At 57.5% G+C, this 20,373-nt stretch overlaps 8 protein-coding genes across 8 annotated transcripts; 5 read left to right on the forward strand and 3 right to left on the reverse strand.

Annotated features, from left to right (window-relative positions):
- Positions 1–47: 47 nt before the first annotated feature.
- Positions 48–3,687, reverse strand: BJ171DRAFT_503798 (uncharacterized protein). Its single transcript, XM_053110894.1, has 11 exons — positions 3,589–3,687; positions 3,161–3,471; positions 2,565–2,813; positions 2,264–2,365; positions 1,990–2,154; positions 1,670–1,866; positions 1,374–1,554; positions 1,004–1,259; positions 804–904; positions 498–640; positions 48–125 (listed from the first exon to the last, which is right to left on the reverse strand). Exons 2-11 carry the CDS (start codon positions 3,452–3,454, stop codon positions 74–76), a joined length of 1,740 nt encoding a protein of 579 aa, XP_052966911.1. The 5' UTR covers positions 3,455–3,471; positions 3,589–3,687; the 3' UTR covers positions 48–73.
- On the forward strand, positions 3,670–4,803 carry BJ171DRAFT_503802 (uncharacterized protein). The gene is given in 3 exon segments (XM_053110895.1): positions 3,670–3,823; positions 3,834–4,202; positions 4,319–4,803. 2 exon segments carry the CDS (start codon positions 3,875–3,877, stop codon positions 4,738–4,740), a joined length of 750 nt encoding a protein of 249 aa, XP_052966912.1. The 5' UTR covers positions 3,670–3,823; positions 3,834–3,874; the 3' UTR covers positions 4,741–4,803.
- A 155-nt stretch (positions 4,804–4,958) lies between these two features.
- On the forward strand, positions 4,959–8,186 carry BJ171DRAFT_598859 (uncharacterized protein). The gene is made up of 3 exons (XM_053114878.1): positions 4,959–6,257; positions 6,526–7,024; positions 7,309–8,186. Exons 1-3 carry the CDS (start codon positions 5,449–5,451, stop codon positions 8,035–8,037), a joined length of 2,037 nt encoding a protein of 678 aa, XP_052966913.1. The 5' UTR covers positions 4,959–5,448; the 3' UTR covers positions 8,038–8,186.
- A 307-nt stretch (positions 8,187–8,493) lies between these two features.
- On the forward strand, positions 8,494–8,802 carry BJ171DRAFT_406436 (kinase-like domain-containing protein; the record flags this gene model as incomplete). Its single annotated transcript, XM_053107242.1, has 1 exon — positions 8,494–8,802. A coding segment is annotated over one exon (309 nt), but the record flags the coding sequence as incomplete, so codon positions are not given.
- Positions 8,803–8,814: 12 nt separating this feature from the next.
- BJ171DRAFT_503807 (uncharacterized protein) lies at positions 8,815–10,804 on the forward strand. The gene has a single exon (XM_053110896.1). The coding sequence runs from the start codon at positions 9,055–9,057 to the stop codon at positions 10,639–10,641; it is 1,587 nt and encodes a 528-aa protein (XP_052966915.1). The 5' UTR covers positions 8,815–9,054; the 3' UTR covers positions 10,642–10,804.
- Positions 10,805–11,129: 325 nt separating this feature from the next.
- On the reverse strand, positions 11,130–13,173 carry BJ171DRAFT_90473 (major facilitator superfamily domain-containing protein). The gene is made up of 2 exons (XM_053115980.1): positions 11,861–13,173; positions 11,130–11,836 (listed from the first exon to the last, which is right to left on the reverse strand). The coding sequence occupies exons 1-2, from the start codon at positions 13,031–13,033 to the stop codon at positions 11,492–11,494; spliced, it is 1,518 nt and encodes a 505-aa protein (XP_052966916.1). The 5' UTR covers positions 13,034–13,173; the 3' UTR covers positions 11,130–11,491.
- A 1,964-nt stretch (positions 13,174–15,137) lies between these two features.
- Positions 15,138–17,907, forward strand: BJ171DRAFT_567868 (uncharacterized protein). The gene is made up of 4 exons (XM_053113493.1): positions 15,138–15,612; positions 15,805–16,307; positions 16,459–17,210; positions 17,348–17,907. The coding sequence occupies exons 1-4, from the start codon at positions 15,284–15,286 to the stop codon at positions 17,474–17,476; spliced, it is 1,713 nt and encodes a 570-aa protein (XP_052966917.1). The 5' UTR covers positions 15,138–15,283; the 3' UTR covers positions 17,477–17,907.
- Positions 17,908–18,222: 315 nt separating this feature from the next.
- Positions 18,223–20,274, reverse strand: BJ171DRAFT_503816 (VIT family-domain-containing protein). The gene is made up of 5 exons (XM_053110897.1): positions 19,911–20,274; positions 19,522–19,725; positions 19,133–19,336; positions 18,867–19,015; positions 18,223–18,741 (listed from the first exon to the last, which is right to left on the reverse strand). The coding sequence occupies exons 1-5, from the start codon at positions 20,209–20,211 to the stop codon at positions 18,667–18,669; spliced, it is 933 nt and encodes a 310-aa protein (XP_052966918.1). The 5' UTR covers positions 20,212–20,274; the 3' UTR covers positions 18,223–18,666.
- Between the last annotated feature and the right edge of the window lie 99 nt (positions 20,275–20,373).

Genomic DNA, 20,373 nt, shown 5'->3' on the forward strand with positions numbered 1-20,373 from the left:
CCGTATTCCCTGGTATCTGAATACACACGTGTTCGCAGTGCCTACAATCTCCGGACTGGAAGAGTCGACCGCTTTATTCTCTCCGTGGCTTTTTTCGAGGGCGGCTCTGAGCCGCCTCGATAACTGTGACGGCAGCACAGGCATGGGTGATCCAGGACGAAACATGACATGTTGTAAGCCAGATGCCAAAGGACACACGGGAGGCATATCGATTGGCCATTCGCAGCGCAACAACCACCATAACAGGTTATAGCGAGCGGAAAACGGGAATGACGATTCAATAGAAAAACGTTGCCGTATCAGAATGAGGATGTGATCGACGGTGAGAGGGGATCATCAGAGAGGGAAACGGAATGAAATCGAGCGAAGGGAAGGCGGCGAGCCAATAAGGAATGACAACAAAGAGGCGAGAGAATGTCAGGACAGACAGCCGCAATGGCGATCGGGGTTGCCCAGACGGCAGCAAGCACATCTACGGTCTTGAGCCAGACTTTCCTTCAGCAAACTCAACCTTGATCCAGCTCTCGCACTCGGGCTTGGTCCCGTGGGGGTGCTCCAACTGCCACTCCATGACGCGGTATAGGTATTCTCCGACCTGCGGTCCAGGCCGGATGCAGAGAATCCGAGCAATGTCCTTGCCCTACCGTATACGTCGATATCGCCAACCAAGACCACAATTAATGAGTGCCGCGAGGCTCGCCGTGCGAGGAGCTTTAGCAACATGTGCGAGGAGCTCGGAGCACCAGGACAGCCACGCTACACTCGCCGCTTCCACACTCCCGCAATCATTAAACTATGCTTACATCCAGAAGAGGCTTGAGGTCGTGCAAGTGCTCCATGTCATACCGAGCCACATTCTGCATGAATAGCGCGTAGTTTCCGATGGTCTTGGACACCTCAGGATCTGATCAAGGTATGAGCCGTTTAGGATGCGCTCCATCGCCCAGCAGCGCTGCACCAAGGACAGAATCACCAAATAATACGCAGGAAAGCTGATACTAACTGTCAAGATGAGCGGAGTCGGCTGGATCGCCGAGCTGGCTGATTTCTAGTGCCAGGGAATAGATAAGTGCGAGGGGCCACTTGGGCCCAAGTGGTTTGAAGACCTCCCTCGCACCCAAGGGCTTGCTGGCGATATTGCGGATGAGCTGGCCGATCGTTTTGCGGTCGGTAATGGGGGTGATATCCCGGCACAGCTTCGTGATGAGAGGCTGGAATCCTTGCAGAGCGTGGCAGACATCGCCGTCGTGCACATTGAGCTGAACGTTGACAAGGGTTTGTTTGAGTGGGATCGGGTCCATCCAATGAGCCAGCTCCATCGATGTCGTGTGCATACTTTCTGTTGCCGCAATGGTCAACGCTCCTCCACTTACTTTGAGGGAAACGACCGCCATGTACTTGCTGACAGGGTACTCGCGAGCTTTCTCCGTATACGTTTGGTCAGCAAACGGACACATGGAGGCGCAGAGGTAGAGTATTCGGTGGTCATCTTCGGAGAGTGGCAGGGCATGTTCTGGTACAATCCGCGATAAGACTTGCGCGTTGCTCAAGAGACTGGTCGATTACAGCGAATCAAACATGTTAGCACGGGCCATCAGCAGCCTCGATATCATACGAACAAGAACCACGGTCCATGCAAAGAGTCCAGCGCGAATGTGATAGAACGAACCGTTTAAGAGCCTTCGCAACAGAGAGCGCAGTGTCGCCGTTGAGCACTGGCTCGACCGACTCTGGCGGCATAAAAACGAGCGAATAATATCCAAAGTCGCAGACAAGCTGAAGCGAGCGCAGGGGATCTGGCCCCCTCATCATCTTATCCACCTCGGTTCCTATACGCTCTCGGCTTAATTTTGAGCCAAAGGCACTCTAGGGTCGGGGTGTTGCCGCCAGACTGTCAGAAGTGGATGATATCCTTCGTGCCAATCTCGATGCTGCCGCCAAAGTGGGCATCAAGTGTGGGTCGATGATGCACATGTCCGCTCAACATACTCTGACATCGGAATTTGCGGCTGCGGGGGCAATCGCTGTGTCGATCTGGTAGCCAAAGCGGCTTGCAAACCGGATCACGCGGAGGATCCTAAGCGGATCATCGAGGAACGTTTGAATGGGATCCAGAGGCGTGCGGACGAGCCCACTGCGAAGATCCGAGAGGCCCTGGGTCAAAAAAAGGCAGCATATCCAGTGATGAGCACCTCCTGCAGGTTGAGACTGCTGTGATAAGCGCGAGAGTATGCCGAGCCAAGCGACAGCCCACAAACCGAACCTGGCCAGTATAATCCTCGACTTGTTTGCTCTGGATGTTGTAAAAGAGCGCGTTGATGGTAATGTCACGCCGCTGAGCGTCTTCGAGAGGAGTGCCGAATCGCTGGGGGGGGGATTCATCCAAAAGCATGATTTAATGAGCGACCGCAAGGAAGCTGGCTGCACTCAACATGGGGACTCATCGATGCAGAGGCGAACCGATGGCCCTGTAACCGAGGCGGAACCATGGCCTCAACGCACATTCGAAGCCATCCGCTGCCGGCGAGTCCAACAGCACTATCCAAAGGACCTAGATTTCTCACCACAATGGGGATACGGCTATCCTCCCGATAAGATTCGGTTCGTAGATTGACAAAGTCGATAAAGTTGCCCATGACTTTGGTTGTCGCTGTTTCAAGATGCTTGGACTTTTCGGGATTCGAGTCAATCTTGCCAAGGGTGTGGGTTTCGAAGCCGTTCTCGGCCAGGTAGCGATTGACCTGGAGCGCAAAGTCGTACCCCATCATGGTATCGAGGGCAATATCGATGTCATGGGACTCCATTCCGAGAAGCTGAAACAGCCACGAGAAACATCCAAAGGACTCGTCAGCCCTGGGTAGCGGCAGCTGCGGCCGAAATAGCAATCTGACAGATGCACAGATCATCGAGCGACAGGCTCATCTGTGTCCGTGTGAGCTGCATGGTGCCAGCGGTCGCCTGGTTCATTACGCTCATTTCCTCCACGGCTTCTGCTACCGTGTTCTTCGAGTAGCCACTTTTGTTGTGGCTCTATCCGCATCCTCTGCCACCGCATGCATTCGACGGCATCCATCAACCGTGGTCGCCCGCGACCGGAGGCTGGAGCCCAAGGCCAACACCAACCAGCCCATCGTCCTGGAACTTGATTGTGCCGACTCACCTTATCGCGGACCCAACCCCCCGCAACACGCAGGGTGACGTCCTTTGGCGGTTGTTGATGGTGCAGGTGTTCGGCGCATTTGGAGAGAATATCGAAAATCTTGCTCTCTTGCTCCGTCAGGGTTATGCAGCCGATCTGCGTCAATGGGGGAGTGTCGGGCGACATGGCTGGGCTTGGTGTTGAGCTGGCGGACAGATGGTTATGGAAACGTCGAAGGCTGGGCCGAAAGCGCCAGATTGGCCGAGTATGGGCTGCAAGTCGTAACCAAAGGCAGTTGGATGCACCACCATGCATTTATTGGGCAGGCGGGTCTGCAATGATCAAGAGCAGAGTGAGAGATCGTTGGGTAGACGCAGCCAGACCATTCCGGTCGAATGCGGCGCGGCTGTGGCCGAGTCACTTGGCAGCGGTGAGTGGGATGAGTATACCTTGGTTTCCAGCGACGGCACTGGTGGATTTATCACTACCAATCCGTTCAAACGTTCCAGATGGCTGGTTTGGCTGGCCGAGGCAGTTGCAGTCGGTCGCAGTCGATGTTGAGTGCCCGACACAAACCCGAACAACAGCCGATCTGGCCAGAGAGCAATATCACGTGCCTTCATCGTGATGCCGACGTGACTGTCGACGGCCCGCGTTGATCTGGTTGTCGGTTCGCTGCCGCCGGATCAACCCAGATCAACCCAGATCAACCCAGATCAGCCCAGATCAACCCAGATGCGCCCAAATCTGCTCGCCGTTCTTCAAAGGACACAACCACGGGCGATGCTCCGCTTCGTCCGCCCGGCCATTTCGATCAGCAGGCTGTTGTCAACGCGGCCAGGCGGAGCAAGGCCTCCAACGATCGTCCAGGGCTCGAGCCCAGCATCCCCAGGCGTCGCCGAAATGGCCAGATACCGTCATCGCGAGGTGATCTACACAGGGCCGCAGCTCTCGATGATCAAGTCGCTGGTGTGGCCGACGCTGGCCATCACTCTCTCCTCGCCGGTCATTGCGCTTTACAAGTTTGACGGCATCCTTGATAGCCCATGGACGCTTGCAAAACGTACGGCCGTGCAGAGCTGAGTTTGCCCTCTGCTCCGTCTCGCCTCCAACTGCGGGTGGACATCGCAGCCTTGTTGCAGATTCGCTAATATCTCGCTCGGCATGCGGCTCGAGCAGTTGGCATCGCCATGACGCTCCCACCTCTGGCCATCTGGGCTGTGACCCGGAACTATGTCCGGCACATCTTCCAGTACGCCGTTTCCCCCAAACACCTGGTGGTTCCGCCTCCTTCGTCACCCGAACAGCTGTCAATCGGATCGGCCCCGGTCGCCGATATGGTCTTGGCCTTTGAAAAGTCGCAGCATCTGTTTGGCAAGAAGGAATACCTCGTTCGAGTCTCGGATCTGCGGCACCACCGCACCAAGCTGGTTCCGTTGGGTGTTTTGGCCTCGCAATCGACCCGGGAGAAGTTTCGAGTTGACCCGGACCTATTCCAAGCACACCCGACCTTGAATCTCGTCTGGCACCAGATTTCGCTCCAAACGCCAGGGCATACCGATGCCGAGGCAACGACCGACAGCAAGCCCAAGACGCAATAAAGCAATCCGCTACGCTTGCCAGGCACCTGGGCAGCCGGCCAAGCCATTTGTTGTCGATCAGCAGCTTCAGTGACCCAGTTCTGGATCCAGTTCTGGATCCTGGTCTGGATCATGGTCTGGATCTTGACCCGGCCCACACGGTCTCTGTGAGCGTTGTTGTAGTGATCAGCCCTGACCCAAAGCGACGTTGGCAAGTGTGTCTACATTCCGACAAGCTGTCTCCCGGCTGTGTATTGCCCTGCGCAATATTGTTTTGCACTGGGGTTAAATTCTGGGAGGACATCGACTCTCTCTGGCCGAGCAGGCTTGGTTGCCAGTTTGCCGCAATGCCAGCGCCTGGGTCGGCCGACTCCTCGGCTGCTCCTGTCGAGTCGACTCGGCCACTCGGGCGACGCTTATCGGCAAGCTGTTCACACAAGCCGCTACGAGTCCAAGGAGAACCGATACCATTAGAGCGCCACCAGACTCAGAACTGCTGGTGGTGTTAGATGCATCGGACAGGCGACAGATTAGAGGAAGGCTTCGAGGGAGGAAGCGGCGCCTGCTGCTGGCGATCGACCTGAGAGCGGGTTTCGGGATTAGTGCACCCCGGCTGGGCACTGGGGGCGAGTGAGTCGAAATCGATAGGCAAGAGTGGGCAGAGATATTGGCTGCATCCTCCCTCATCCTTTGTCGAATGGCGATGGCGCCGTTCTCTCCAGACCAAGAATGGCTGTGGGATGGTCTGGGGTCGCATGGATCGCTCGGCTGCTCCGCCGCGCCATCAAGGGTGCTCTTGGCTGCCCGATCGCTCAACCTGCCCAGCAACCCGTCTCCTCCTCCATCTGCGCATCACCCGCCATCCAAGCGATGGAGGCCCCGCTTTCGCCTGAACGTCCGCCCGGCGGCTATTACTTTACGGACGACGGCCCTGTCTATCACGAGCGGCCACGGGACATCCACGACCTCCCCGACGACGTCCTCCTGAAGATCTTCAAGCTGCTACAGCCCGACATCATCGACAGGCTGAACTATGCCGACCGTCTGCCGAAGCTACCGCCCAGCCAGCGGGCAAATCGGGTTGCCTGGAGCCCCCACGCCTCTCTCCCGTGCGAGCTCGTCCTGTCCGCCGTATGTCGGCGATGGAGAAAGACTGCTCTGCGGCTGTTCTTTGCATCGTCGCTCAACCTGGCTGGATATCTGAGTCCCTATCGGCTCGTACGCTTGGCAAGAATGGAGTATGGGTTCGAAAAGCCCCTGGCCCTCTATTCATCCGACCGAACCCGACTAGAGAACCTGCGATCGCTGATGGTCCTTGTGCCGGGTATCTCGGAGACGGCCTTTGTGAATCTCCTGAACCTGATCCACTCGCTCGAGTCGGTTCCGCTCTTGGAAAGGCTCGACATTTGCATCCGCAAGGGCGAATGGGGGGCAACCACGACCTCCTCCGACAACTTCATGGTAGATTGCACTGGCCTTGCCCGGAGCATACTTGGGGCCCTCACGTCGTTTCTGGAAGCCAACCGAGGATCAGAAAAGTATGGACCGAGGACATGCATGCGCTGCTGATGATCATGGTGGCTCGCTGCGTTTTCCTGGAGATGACCAAGAGCTTAGGCCGAGATTACATGACACTGCTGTTGCTTCAATTTCCTCGTTGCACCTGTCTCGATCTCCCTGTTCGCACCCCCGCTTGGCTCGGCCCTTGCGCCCGTACCTCCCTGGGCCGTCGGGCATAATGTCGAGATCCATGGCTTTGAGTTGGCTGCTGATTGATTTCGTCTGCGTCTTCCTGGCCTTCTCTAGGAACCCATTCCGACAGCTCACGACCTTCTCGCTTTCAATATCGACAAACGAGCCCATGGCGATTCCATCGCAGTTCTTTACAGCCTTGAAGGCCTCTTGTCCTGCGATCCACACCTTCAGCCTTCGAGGATGCCACGAGCTTGACGAAGAACCCAGTGCTCTCATCGGAAAAAGTCATCTGGTCGAGACGATCGCTCTACTGAGCCCGACAACCCTGTGGCTCGAAAATATGATGGTCCAGCTGGATGAGTTTGCCGCCGAACCGCAGGTCGCCAGCCGCATCCAAAGCCTGACGCTCACCAACTTGATGTTCATCTCCGGCGATCTGGAGAAGTTTACTGGACTGACGGAGCTCTTTTTGGGACCTGTGATGGATCGGTGTATACTCGGGGCTCGCCGAATCCGCCCACTCAGCAAGCCGACGATTCGTGCAGCCAAGCAGCAACTCCAGGTGTGGTTGGATGAGCCATGGTTGATGCCAACGACTCTACTTTTGGAGGTGAGTCACGAGCAGCAGACAGCTTCCTGGATAGCCCGAACATGTCCAGCTGTCGTTTGATAGAGCGCAGCGGCCGTCCTTCGGCAGAGCAGCTTGCCCGCGGCCGAGCCGGGCCATGATGCCTAACATATGAACTCTGTCGGACTAATCCACGAACCGTCCTATCAACTTGCATCTACCGTCTATTCACTCGCCGCTTGCAATACTGGCTTGACTCTCACGCCGTGTTCGGCGTGGCATATGGCACTGGTCCCGTTCCAATCCAACTCGTTTTCGTGGAGCAGCAAAACGACGAGCATGTTTCGGGCAAGCTTTTGAACTCGCTTAATCGGGCAACAGTCGCGAATCTTCAAATCCTCACCGTCGGCGCAATCCTGCCCCTCGACATTTATGCATTTTTTTCGCGCTGTGTCCCGATGGACTCCCTCTCGATATTGTCGCTACGACCGACGCCGCTACTGGAGTTTCCCGAGTTTGAGATCATTATGGGCAAGTGCCCCAACTTGAAGGTCGTCGACATTGGCATCGGCGGCCGCTTTCCGATATCGAGACTGGGGAAGATTCTCAAGGGAGCCGCGTGGCGCGGCCTCCGGTGGGCTATTTTCTGGGTGGAAGTCGACGTTTGGAAGGAATGCATCATTAATCAGGACAAGATTGCTCTGCAGAGCATGATGCCCACCGAGCAGGAAATCAGCGCGCAGTCAGCTGGTCCGTCCGCAGCCCTGCTGCCCAGCAACTCCAATGTGCCGCTCGCCCCCAAGGATGCAAGGGCCGCTGATGTCGTCCCCGTGGACAAGTATGGGATGGCGCTTCCTCCATCGCCGACACCGCGTTCAGCTGGTGTCGGGTCCCCTGCAAGGAGTAGCTCTGCGCGCTCTCCGAGCATTCAGTCAGCATCCCTGTCACCGCTCTCGTCTCGAGCTGGCTCAATCGCGCGGCTGATGAACCCCGACAATGCGCAAGCACGACCAAGCTGCATCATCGACTTTTTGTGTTTGTTCCGCGGCCCATGAGCCGCCATGGTCGCCAGGTGCTGCAGTTTTTCTGCTGGGCTGTGGCTATGGGCAGAGGTTTTATGGATCCTTAATACAAGAGGAGATCCCTCCCCCGAACGAGCACTGTGGGCATCCAGAATCCAAGAACGGCCGCCACTCTCTGAGGCACACCGCTCCCTGCTTCACTGCGGGATCTCAGCCGCCCGCACTCGTTTCATGATCGGGAGGCACAAGAGGACAAGGCGCCGCCAAATCAGTATGTGGCGCAGCCATTTCCAATTCGGGGCACTCCATCGCCGTTTTTGTTCCAGACCCTCAGCCTGCTCTGCTCTCTCCCACTCGACTCGCCCCTGCTCTGCCCTCCCTCCGTTTCGACCCATCTGATCCAGTTCCGCCGTCTCTTGCCTTCCCCAAGCCCGTCCAATGCCCACCGCTCCCACAGCAACGGTCGGCGACGACCCCGCTGCCAACAGGCCGTCGTGGTACGTCTCGCCAAAGGACATCACCGATCGCTCAGCCAACCCCATCGGCCGTGGTGGGTTTGGTGAGGTGTACACTGGATCGTACTACGGCTCCAAAGTCGCCATCAAGCAGCTTATGGGCACATACAACAAGAGAGAGCTTGTCGAGTACCATCATGAAATCAACATCTGGCACAAGCTCAGCCATCCCCATATTCTCCCCCTGCTTGGTGCCTGCGACAAGGACGAAAGCGGCAACCAAATTTCGCCGTTTATGATCTCGCCGTTCATGCCCAACGGCACTCTCCGCGATTTTGTCTCCGACCCCGACAAACCCTGCTCGCTCGGCGGCAAACTGGCGCTGTTGTATCAAGTGGCCTCTGGCATATCCTATCTCCACGCCAGACGAATCATCCACGGCGACCTCAAGGCAGCAAACGTTCTTCTGGACCAGTCTCTCCGTGCTGTGGTATCCGATTTCGGTCTCTCTCGCACTAAGCACACGTCGGCCTCGTTGGAGCGGAACAGGTCTAGCCTGCTCATCGGCGGCACCCAGGGCTATTTAGCACCTGAGATGCTACACGAAGAGAATCCCAGTGGCAATAGCATGAAAACCGATGTGTATGCCTTTGCTATCACCATGTACGAGGTACTGAACGATGCAAAGCCCGTCTGGGTCACCACCGATGGGCAGCCGATGCGTGATCGAGTTATCGAGACGCAGGTTTGTAAAGGAAATCGCCCGAAGCGCATCGACAACATCCCCGACGACATATGGACCATGGTGGAGCGATGCTGGCATCAAGTGCCCGATCAGCGCCCCACCTTTGTCGAGATCCTTGGCTGGCTAGAGCCATTCAAGGCGCTGCACTCGCCCCCTGAACCGAAACCTCGATCGACGCAAGGAGCCGACTCTCACCCGTCGGCGAGTTCGCAAGATGCCCGCACTCCAACGCCTCGACAGAGGGAATCAGAGTCCTATCCTGGTGTCTCGCGCCTCATGCTGCAGCGCGCTCGGAAAGGCGACCCAGACGCCTGTTTACTGGTGGCCAAGACCATAACGAGCAGCAAGGACACCACCAGCACCGGTTGGGCCGAAGCCGCAACGTTCCTCCAGACCGCCGCGGACCACGAGTCTCTTGATGCCTATTTCTACCTCGGATGGATGTACTTTCTCGGCCTCGGTGTGCAGCAAAGCGACCTCGACGCACTCGAATACTGGCGAGAGGTTAGCACAAGGAGTACCGACCCTATTTCGAAGCCGATTGCCACCCATATGCTCGGGTGGCTCCTCTACCTTGGCCGAGGAACAGCTCCCGACATCGGCAAGGGAATCATGCTGATCCGGCAGAGCAAGACCAGCGAATTTGGGCTCGGAGAAGATGAATTGATGTCCTCTGACACACTGATTTCATCCGACTCGGCCACTGCTGCTCATTTCTTCCATCTGTGCCAGTTGGGCCTGGAGCATCAGTGGCTCTGCAAGCATCTCGTTGGTGTGTGTTATGTCCACGGATTCGGCTCTGCGCAAGACCAACAGAGAGCTGCGGATCTGTTCGAGGAGCTCGCAGGTCAAGGACATGATACCAGCCAGTACTGGCTCGGAAAGTGCCTCGACCGAGGATGGGGGCGACCAATCGATGTGCCCGCCAAGTACAAGTGGTACCTGGCGGCGGCCGAAGGCGGCAACTCGTACGCCCAGAACATGATCGGGCGGATGCATGAGGTCGGAAGCCACGTTTCCAAAGACGACTCCTGTGCAGCAAAGTGGTACCGCAAATCGGCCGAGCAGGGCAACAAGTTTGGCCAAAACAACCTCGGCTGGTGCTACCAGGCTGGATGCGGGGTCGGGCAGGATCCATCCGTCGCCATAGAGTGGTACCGCAAGTCGGCCGAGCAAGGGCATTCGTCCGGCCAAAACAACCTCGGCGCCTGTTTCTTCAACGGATGCGGGGTCGCCTCCGACCTCCCCAAGGCAATCGAGTGGTATCAAAAATCGGCTGAGCAAGGGAATGTGTACGCCCAGTGGAACCTCGCTCTCAACTACGAGTATGGAAACGGCATTGAGAAGGATATGGCGACTGCTCTGTCGTGGTACCGCAAAGCCGCGGAGAACGGACACAGTTCTGCGAGTGACAGGCTCCAGGTTCTTTCTCCGTAGCCATCGGCGCTCTCCAAGCAGCGATCTCAGTGTTGCTGTGCTTGAATGCTCTCTGCTGTGCTGGCGTGTTTTGAGTGGGTACCTTTCTGTTCATCCGCACCTTGCCACTCGGAGCATATCTTGAAGACGATCGCACGTAATCACAATCGCAGCAGCCCCCGGGCTGGTCATGCATCTGCTCCGACGACACACATGCAAACAGCATTTTCCACGATATTGGACGGTTGTGGTATGCTGTTTCTAGACCGGCTTGTTGGACGGGCGGTGGCGCCGGCCCAGTGGAATGGTCCACGGAGTGCATCATCCACCGGCGCGATCGGCACCAGCCCGCTATATCCGTTGCTCGTGGATGGACGCATCCTGGCTGTGGCCTCGTGTCCGCACCAGCCCTGGCGACTGAGCCGCGATGACAACACCGTGCCACCAAGTCTAGCGATCGCCAGGGCGACGCGTTTCCTTGGCTCTCACGGTGATTGGCGCAAGGGGAGGCAGAATCCTGCCATCCGTTCCACAAACAATCCCATCCGTTCCACAAACCATCAAGCCCAAGTCAAGCCCATGTCAAGCCCAAGTCAAGCCCAAGCACCGCGCATCGTGCTCGACGCATGTCGAAGCATGCCGAGATCGCCAGGGCGAACCGGCCACCACGTTCGGCAGCTCGCGTCGTTGTCGACCAAGCGTGTTCGAATACATGAGATATGTTCTGGTTACATTTGAATCATAGCCGGCAGTAATTTGGACAATCAAGGGAGTAATAGCAAAGAGTTTTCAAAAGAAAAGAAAGGCAAAGCGGGCGTTCTGGCTATGAGCGATTGATGCAAGATGTGTCGCAAGTGGGAGGGGGTTTCATTCAAGCCTCGGAGTGAAAGACATTGTCTTCGCCAGAGAGCTCCTCGAGAGTCTTGCCCTTGGTCTCGGGAATGAGGAAGGTGGCGGCAGCACCGACAATCATCACGCCAGCAAAGATGAAAATGATGACGGTGGGGCTGCTGGCCCAGAGGGTAGTGAGGGTCTGGGTGCCGACGATGGCACCGAGCTTGCCGAGGCCGGCAGAGATGCCGTGGGCAGTGGAACGGAAGCGAGTGGGGAAGACCTCACCGGGAACAATGAAGGTGGTGGTGTTGGGGCCAAACTGGAAGAAGAACTGGGCAATGGTGTAGACGATGGCGAAGAAGACGGTGTTGTTCTTGATGGTGTCCCAGGCCGCACCGATGATGATCAGGCAGATGGCAATAACAATGAAACCGACGAGCTGGATGGGCTTGCGACCGATCTTGTCAATCAGGGCAATGGCGACAATGAAACCGGGGAGAGTGCCCATGCAAACAATGATGATCTGTCCGATGGTTTTTTTCCAGTAGTTGTCGTACGGAGGGAGCGAGTTGGAGCCGTTCCAGTTGATCAGCGTCAGGATCGTGCTGGCGTTGAGCGAGAGGCCGTACCAGGCGACATCGAGACAGAACCAGGCAACGGAGGTACCGAGGAGGACCTTGCCGTGCTTCCACTGGCCAAAGTGGGCCCAGAAGCCACCCTTCTTGACGTTGGCGCGGGTCTCGGCGACCTCCTCACCCTTCCAGTTGGAGGAGACATCGGCGGTGGAGTTGAGGGCGAGGACCTTCTCGACATCGGCGGCGGCCTGGTCGACAGCACCAATGACATCAACGGTGTAGCGGGGAGTCTCGGGGATGGTGAGACGGAAGTACACGGCAGAGATAGCGGGGATGACACCGAAACCGATCATGATACGCCAGACAAGGTCGAGGTAGGCGGGGTCGGCAACAATGTAGGACTGGAGGGCGGCGAGGGTGGCGAGGGTGACGAGGGCACCGACGAGGATACCAACACCTTGCATGGAGAAGACGGCGGCCATGAGCATACCACGCCACTTGACGTTGGCGAACTCGGAGGTGATGATGGCAGAGAGAGGATAATCACCACCGATACCGATACCGAGGAAGAAACGCCAGACGGCAAGGACCTGGAGGATGTTGGCACCGCGAATAGCGCTGGCAGAGAAGGCGGAACCGATGGTCGAGACGATGATGACGATCAGCTCGATACCGTACATGTTCTTGCGGCCGAGCTTGTCACCGAGGTAACCGAAGCCAATCTGGCCGACAAAGTTGCCCCAGGAGGTGGCAGCCTTCATCCAGGCATCGTAGTTGGGGAACTGCGAAGTGAAGCTGGACTTGGTCATGGTACTGTCGGTGGGGTAGTAGACCTGGTAGACCATGGGCAGGGCCAAGCTGATGATGAAGTTGTCATACTGGTCGGTGAAGAAACCGGCACCAGAGACGAGGACGGCTCTCAAGTGGAACCAGCCGAGCTTGGCCTCATCGAGATGGGCGTAGGCCTTGGCACGCTTTTGCTTGACGGCTTCGACGGCAGACATTTCCGGACAGTGTGCGGGAAGCTGGAGTGAGGTGGTGAAGAAGCGGGAAGGGGAGGCGGGAGCGAGAGCGATTTATATGGAAAATTCTATCGACGGAACCCGCCAGGATCATGCCGGTGAGGTGGGTCATGACGACCGGGATAGCACGCAGCGAAGATAGGAAGGAGAACTCGTGCGAGGCAGGGCTGATGGAATGGACGATTTGGATTCGCCGGGGTGGAAAGCACGCGCCGTCAAAGGCCAGGGGGAACCGAATATCCAGCCCCACCGCCGGAGGACAACAGCACCAGCCCAGGAGGATCTATGATCCGCACGGCCGATTAACGAGAGAGGCGGCGGGCTGGTGTTGCGCATGCTCGATGCTCAAAGCGATGCCATGCTCGTCGGCGGAAAGCAAGGAAGAGCGCTCGCAGCCTGGGTCCCGAGTCTGCTTGGCAGCGAGTCGCAGCACGGCGACGTTGGTCCAGCGGCGATATCAAAGCACTGAGATAAGCCTCGAGTCTACCCATAGGCTTCATCGAGCAGTTCTGTAGCTGTCCGCAAGCGTCGAGCGAGCGCCAGGGGATGGCATCCATAGCATCGCCTTCCTTCCCTCGCTCCCTCTTGGCGATTGTGTCTGGGACGCATGGATAGACAGCAGCGCTGCCGAGGAAGGAGCATCGACTTTGAAGGATGGGCGGGGACACTCTGTTGTGCAGTCGGTCCAGAAAGAAACGGGACAATCACTTCCTGGTTTCAGATGTCTGAAGCCCGCTGACTGACTGTAGGCCCCAGTGAGCAAGCCATGGCACTGCACTCCTGTCTTCGTTGGTAATCGAGTGGTTTTGGTTGGTTTGGGAAGCACAGCCTTGAATACACATGGCCGATCTCCTGTGGCGATGATCGACTGGCATACCGAGATCATGTTCCTTGAGGCATTGATGTCTCGATGTGGGAGTGTGGTGGATGCATTCGACCCTCTGCACAGCTTCATGGTTTCTCGATATCAAGATGCTCGACCTTCTCGAGTCGCTTGGCTTCCCGACAATGCGAGCACACCTGGGATGTGTTGAACTCGTTCACCGAGCACACATGGATCTTGGAGACGGATCGGTCTGGTGGTCGTCTCTGGTGGTGGATGAATTGCTCGAAATACCGAGCGAACCAGAGTCTCCTGGGACTGGAAGCATATCTCTTCCCTTGCTTCCAGGAGGCATTCCCAAAGGCAATCACCACTTCGGTCTCCCTTGGACACACTTGCTTGGCCATGAATGCGATGAGTGGGTGTGTATTCAGGATCCAGAAAACAACACAGTCAAAGCTCAAAACGGGGGTGTCCCATTTCATTTTGGAAACGCTGTAAGTTGTCATTGATGTCCGGGTTTTGAACAGACTCCGACCCATTGCTACCGTGCCGAAACGGTGTGTTCAGTGTGTCTGCGAGCCGAGCGACCTGAGATGGTCGAGTATCTTGATACCGAGAAACTGTGGGGCTGTCCGGGGGATCGAATGCATCCGCCACACCCCCGTAAAGCCTGGGTGTGGCAGTCCGCTTGCTTTCCCCTGGGCGTCCGCAGCGGCCGCTCTGCCGCACACCTGTTCCTCCAGAGCGGCGTGCGGCGCATGGCGACGGGTTTGTTGGTGCGGCAGAGCAGGGCAGGGCGAGGCAGGGCAGCGCACATCCAAACTCGCCAGTGTTGTTTTGAATCCAAACTTGCTGGCGTTGTTTCAGAGTCAAAAATACCGGTGTTGTTTAGGATCCGAGTCTGCTGGTGTTGTTCTGCATCCGAGGCAAAAAGCACCGTTGTTTCGCCAACACAACCAGCACAGCCAACACAACCAGCACAACCAACACAACCAGCACAACCAACACAACCATCGCACATCAAATGGCCACCGCCGCATGCACAATCGCAACTCTGGCTTGCCCTGCATCGGACTGTTGCCCAACACCGGACGGCGGCCCACTCATCATCACGCTGTTCTCGAGTGTCGCCCCCACACATCGTGCTCGTCAAATGTCCAGGCTGTGCAGGATGGACATTGTTCCCGAGCCGTCGAAACGCAGCGATTTCAGCCGGGCAGGCTCGGGTCCGCTCGCCCTCTTCCTCTCTCCCTTACTTTCCTCGACCGGTCGACTTTGGTCGCCTCGACGTCTGGCCCATCGAGCTCGGTCCAGAGTGCATCTGTCTCTGTCTCTGCTCGCTCGCTCGCAGATTCGCACCCTCCACGCCGCACCGGCACGCTGCAGCATCTCGGTGATCCTTCGCCATGTCAAGCTGGTTCGTCATCTACAGCTCCAAGCTCAACTCGACGCTGCCCCAGTGTCTGAGCAGCGCCATTGCGCCCTCGACCCTCGTTGCCCAGCTCGGCGACCTTATCCAGCCTCTGCAGCGATGCGGCTCGATCGACGGCGACACCACGTACCATTCCTACTCGCTCGATCCCTCGCAGACCACCGTGACCGACAGGGCCTGCTCGGACCCGGGCTGCAGCAAGTCCTGCCAGACCTCGTCGTTCACGCTGTCGCCCACGGCATCCAGATGTTCCAGCGACCAGTTGACCTTGGCTCCTGCTGGCTTCAGCTTCCAGAGCTCAGGGTACGTCCTCTCCTCGCTCGGCGTGTGATCGTATGCAACTCGCCGAAGGTGTCGGAGCATCCAGCCATCCTGGAGCACTGGAATCGTCCGGCAGGATCACTCGCTCGCTTGCATTTCCAGCCATGTCCGATCCGCTCCATCGCCCTGCATCCGTGCTCACCCGCCGCACCATGTCCCTGTCCTCTGTTACAGGTCCATGGATCCGTCCTTCAACACCGATAGCTTCATGTACCAGCCCAACTACCTCGACGCCACCTGCACCACCGTCAGCTCGGTGTGTCGCAGTCCCGTCTACACCGCCTGCACTATGATCAACTCCGGCTTCTATGCGTACTCGATCCTGCTCCAGAACGGCAACAGCAAGTTCATCCAGCCCTTTGGCTGTCTCGATGCCAACTGCAACCAGTGCCAGCTCGATGCCAGCATTCTGCCCAATGCCTTGGCCAAGAGCCCAACCGACTGCTTCTCCGATACAGGCTCGACCTCCTACCAGCTCTATTTCCTTGCCAACAAGACCGCCATCCCAACCGTCTTCCCGAACGGCAGTGCCCCGTTTGCCTCGAACCAGGTGGTCACCCGCAAGCCCTCCGCAACTGTAGCGCCAATGGACCCATCCGCTTCGCCCCCAGCGGGCCCTGTCAGCACAAGCAGCTCCTCCAGCAACACCGTCATCATCGGGGCAGTCGTTGGCGCTGGTAAGTCAGCTTTCTGCCTGGCCTTTGTTTCTCGCCCATCGGGCTCAACATGTTGTTGTTCCATGTCACATCCTCCGAACCCCGTTGCGCCGCATTCTTTGCGAGCCGTTTTCGGTGCCGTGCACTCACGATTGCTCTGTTCGTCTGCCAGTGGCTCTCTGTCTCTGTGTCGTCGGCTTTCTCACATACCGCAGATACAAGAACAAGCCCGTCGCTACTCCCGCCGATCTCGATCGCAGTCTTGCTCCAGGCGAACAGCCCTCTTCGACATCCAACACGAACCCGTCCTCGGCCACCACGACTACCTACGTGCCTGTCCAGCGGACTCCAAACTCGTTCGTTCCCCCGATGAGCCCATCGGCGCCTCTGTACAAGCCCGTGTCCGCGGTCTCGCCTGAGCTGATGCCAGCACCGTTTGTCGATCCGAGATCCATGCCCATGCCCATGCCCATGGCGACACCGTATACAGCCTTTCCGGACAACACTTCGTACTATGTCCACCCGGGCATGCAAACGACCGCCACGTTGCCGTCGTATGTTCCCAGCGGTAGTCCTAACGCAGCATCGTTCACGCCTCCCACTGGCGAGATCGGTGTCTATTCAGCGATTCCACCATATGTTCCCACGACTGCTGTCCCATCCCACAGCGCCGAGATGCGCTCCGCCTTTACCAACAGCAGCAGCAACACTCACAGCAGCGGCAAGGATAGTAGCTATCGCAACAGCATCATGTCTTCGCGTGCCGGCCAGATCATCGGTGTCTCCATGTCCCAGGCTTCCGGGCCCGTCGCTCATTACGTCGCCATCCAAGACCACAACGGCGACCGTGACCAAGCCGAGCTGTCGTTCTTGGCTGGCCAGACGATCGCAGTCTCGCAGGTTTTCCCAAACGGATGGGCCATGGTGAGCGTGCGCATTCCTTGCTGCTGGTGCCATCCAATCGAAGCGACGATTCGCTTGTGGTATACTCACTCTAACCCTTTGTTTCCGTTTGCGCCTCCATCGCCTGCATCATTGTCGCGGGGGCTATATGGGTTCAGTCGCAAAACAACGCAACGCTGGCCATTGGCTTCGCTCCTATGGACAAGCTGCGTGTGATTGAGCCTGCCCCCAGCAGCTTTGAGCGCACCCAGCCCCCAGCAAGCTACCCTCCCAAATACTCCGTGTAACTCGCCCAGCACGATCGGACGGGCGGCCAGTGCTGTTGTTGCCAAGAGTCGTAGTTCACAATCATGGTCCACAACCGCGGCGACGACCATCGTCATTATCATTATCATTATCACTATCATTTCTAAAACTCTCCAAACCCGTGAATGTGCACATTGCTATGATGTCTGCCGGTGACCCTCAGACCCGTGCTGGGTTCTCAAGAGGTACCTTGAGACGCCTTCCTTCCTCTTGCGTGTTCACAGCCCCACGCCCTTTCAGCTCCTCCGTTCCTTCACTCCCTTTTCTTTCTCATCTTGCGATTTTGGAAACTGAGCCAGGTGGTTGAAAATATACAACTGTTGCTGGGCCAAAGCCGCGATAGACCACAGGCTCCATGATGCGACTCGACGACAGATGCAACTCTGGCTCGGCTTGAGCAGCAAGGGATGGGGGAATTCGATGTTTCCGCTCACCATTTATAGCCAATCCAATACAAACGGGACACCCCGGATTTTGGTCGTTGGTGAATGGTATCACTCAACACATCGTGTGCTGGGTATGACCATCCAGTGATGTGTTTCTGGATCTGAATCAAGGACGCTTTCTCGCCCAGATGGTTCACCGCAAGCGAAAGGCACTACCCTCTGATGCCAGAAAGTGACTGTCTCGTTTCTCTCTGGATCGACTACGCAGTGCTCCATATTCACTTGGATTGTGGCTGCTGGGTGGGGCTGGTACCGTGCGATTCATTCGAGCAGCATGGGTTTTGGCTTTCGTAAATGGGGCTATATTGCAAAATGCTGTATCAAAATCAAAAATTTGAACTATGGGCACATGGGGGGGGGGCCAGGAAGTGCAAATCCGCAACATGGCAGACAAAGACAACAGACACGAGGCTTGAGGGCAGACTTGTTTGGACGCCAAAGCAGGAGAGACAGACTGGTAATGCAGGCAAGACAAGCAAGCGACGATCTGGCGGCACACACTTGGTGGTTGATGCCATCTATGGGGCGAGTGGGGGTGGGGGAATCATCGAGCGGGCGGGGCGGCGACAGAGCTCGAGCCTCGGGCAAGCGGATCGTATGTGTGGCCAGAGGCGAAGGGCAAGGGAGAAGGCACAGTGGTGGGAGAATGGATGGGGAGGAGAGGGATGGCTACAGGGCAGGCTGATTAGGGGCTATGTGGCGTCGAGCCGTCGGACGGGTCGTCGTTATGAAGCTGCGACATCGTTGCCGTTGACGGTGGTGAAGACCACACCGATACCATAGGTGCCGATCATTGCAATCTGCATGGAGCGACGAGCGACCGAGTCAGTTCATGGCTGCAAATTTGGTCGGGGCAATCCCCCATTGTACCGTGCGGCGAAACGAGCCAGGAGCAGAGCATGGCGGGCGAAAAGAGGACACTCACCAAACCACCGATCATAACTCGGATGGCAGCGGGAAGCTGCGGGGCACCGCCAACCTTGGCACCAATCATGCCGAACGCGCCGAGGCTGATGGTGGCAATGGCGACGACATAGACGATTCGGGTCTTGGGGTCTTGTGCAATCAAGGCGCCTGCGAGATCGGATACGGAAACGGAGTGAGTGTGGTGTCGCCGAGCCTGCCAGACAAGAATGGTGCCTCTGCCGATTGAGGGAGCCATCACGGCGATGGATGGCTGGGACATCGTACCAAGGAGCGGTAGCAGAGCACCCATCGAGAAGGAAAGCGCCGAGACAATCGCCGCCAGCCAGGGGTTGGACAGATCGTCGGTGTCGATGGCGAGCTCGTCTCGCATGTGGATTTTGACGATTCCATCGAGGTCGTTCTTCTCGTGGAGCTCCTTGGCGACCTCCATGGCCAGCCGCGAGGACAAGCCTCGTGCTTCGTAGATTCCTGTTGGTCGGATGGACACGGAAGGCGACGGAAGGCGATGGGCGTGCCGAGGAAACGATGGACAAGTAGAGATGAGCGGATGGACGAAGCATAAAACGACAGAGATGCGGCTGGGATCCTGCAGTCGGACCAGTCGAGCACGACACGACAGGATACGACAGGAAACGACAGGACACGACACATACCTGCAAGCTCCTCAAGCTCCCGTTGGGCATACTCTTCGCCCTTGAGGAATTCGGCCTTCTCTCGTCGCATATCGGCTACTTCAGCGTCGCGTTGACCCGCAATCGACACAAACTCGCCACATGCCATCGAGAGGGCGCCGGCAACGAGACCAGCCAGGCCGGTCAGCAAGATGACGTTGCGTGTGCTATCGGCTCCGGCAGCGCCTGGAAGAAGCAGTTTGGGAGGAAGCAGTGGGCCACGGATGTTAGCAGAATGCCAGAGTTCAAGACAACCCCCGCAGGTCAAGGAAGGCCTGTAGCCCAAGACAGGCACCGGGGTCTGATGAGCAACGAGGGTGCGGCGCTGTGCTTGCCGAGCCAGAGCAAAGAATAGCAGGAGCTCGCATTACCCATGATAAGGGAGGCTGTCGAGATGAGGCCGTCGTTGGCGCCCAAGAGAGCCGCCCGGAGCCACGGACCACGCTGGGAGTAGTGCTCATGGCCAAACTCGGGCTTGTCGCTGCGATCGTCGTCTGCCTCGAGGAATACGACCTGGTCGTCTTTGTCGTCGACGCTCGACTTGAGCGGGAGAAACTGCTGCTGGCTGCCAAACAACGACGGGGACATGGCTGAGGGCGAGCTGCTGTCGAAGTAGAAGGACAAGAACCCGGCGATGCCGCGGCGGACGGGGGTTTTATGGGGGATGGGCATGTCGCAGGAACCAGGGAGCCGCTTTGCGAGTGGGGAGGGCAAGAGAAAAAGCGCAGATCGAATGGAAGGCCGTCGGACAGAGGAGCAGAGCAAGAGGACACCTTGAGCAGCAGCCCGCCACAACGTGCGCGGACACAAGCCGCGCAAACAGTGCGACGCACG

The sequence above is a fragment of the Polychytrium aggregatum genome (assembly GCF_025602895.1).
Source record: "Polychytrium aggregatum strain JEL109 chromosome Unknown BJ171scaffold_17, whole genome shotgun sequence".
Taxonomy (NCBI): Eukaryota; Fungi; Chytridiomycota; class Chytridiomycetes; order Polychytriales; genus Polychytrium; species Polychytrium aggregatum.

Coding starts and splice junctions, on each gene's coding strand:
- BJ171DRAFT_598859 (XM_053114878.1), top strand. CDS start 5,449: ATGGCTGTGGGATGGTCTGGGGTCGCATGGATCGCTCGGCTGCTCCGC. Junction 6,258..6,525: donor GCCAACCGAGGATCAGAAAA/GTATGGACCGAG, acceptor GGCCTTCTCTAG/GAACCCATTCCGACAGCTCA. Junction 7,025..7,308: donor CAACGACTCTACTTTTGGAG/GTGAGTCACGAG, acceptor TTCGTGGAGCAG/CAAAACGACGAGCATGTTTC.
- BJ171DRAFT_503802 (XM_053110895.1), top strand. CDS start 3,875: ATGCGCCCAAATCTGCTCGCCGTTCTTCAAAGGACACAACCACGGGCG. Junction 4,203..4,318: donor CCCATGGACGCTTGCAAAAC/GTACGGCCGTGC, acceptor CGGCTCGAGCAG/TTGGCATCGCCATGACGCTC.
- BJ171DRAFT_503798 (XM_053110894.1), bottom strand. CDS start 3,454: ATGCATGGTGGTGCATCCAACTGCCTTTGGTTACGACTTGCAGCCCAT. Junction 2,366..2,564: donor ATAGCCGTATCCCCATTGTG/GTGAGAAATCTA, acceptor TCCCCCCCCCAG/CGATTCGGCACTCCTCTCGA. Junction 126..497: donor ATCAAGGTTGAGTTTGCTGA/AGGAAAGTCTGG, acceptor TGCTGCCGTCAC/AGTTATCGAGGCGGCTCAGA.
- BJ171DRAFT_90473 (XM_053115980.1), bottom strand. CDS start 13,033: ATGTCTGCCGTCGAAGCCGTCAAGCAAAAGCGTGCCAAGGCCTACGCC. Junction 11,837..11,860: donor TTGTTATTGCCATCTGCCTG/ATCATCATCGGT, acceptor GCGGCCTGGGAC/ACCATCAAGAACAACACCGT.
- BJ171DRAFT_503816 (XM_053110897.1), bottom strand. CDS start 20,211: ATGCCCATCCCCCATAAAACCCCCGTCCGCCGCGGCATCGCCGGGTTC. Junction 19,337..19,521: donor GGAGCTTGAGGAGCTTGCAG/GTATGTGTCGTG, acceptor TCCGACCAACAG/GAATCTACGAAGCACGAGGC. Junction 18,742..18,866: donor GAGTTATGATCGGTGGTTTG/GTGAGTGTCCTC, acceptor CGCTCCATGCAG/ATTGCAATGATCGGCACCTA.
- BJ171DRAFT_503807 (XM_053110896.1), top strand. CDS start 9,055: ATGCTACACGAAGAGAATCCCAGTGGCAATAGCATGAAAACCGATGTG.
- BJ171DRAFT_567868 (XM_053113493.1), top strand. CDS start 15,284: ATGTCAAGCTGGTTCGTCATCTACAGCTCCAAGCTCAACTCGACGCTG. Junction 15,613..15,804: donor TTCAGCTTCCAGAGCTCAGG/GTACGTCCTCTC, acceptor CCTCTGTTACAG/GTCCATGGATCCGTCCTTCA. Junction 17,211..17,347: donor TCCCAAACGGATGGGCCATG/GTGAGCGTGCGC, acceptor ATATGGGTTCAG/TCGCAAAACAACGCAACGCT.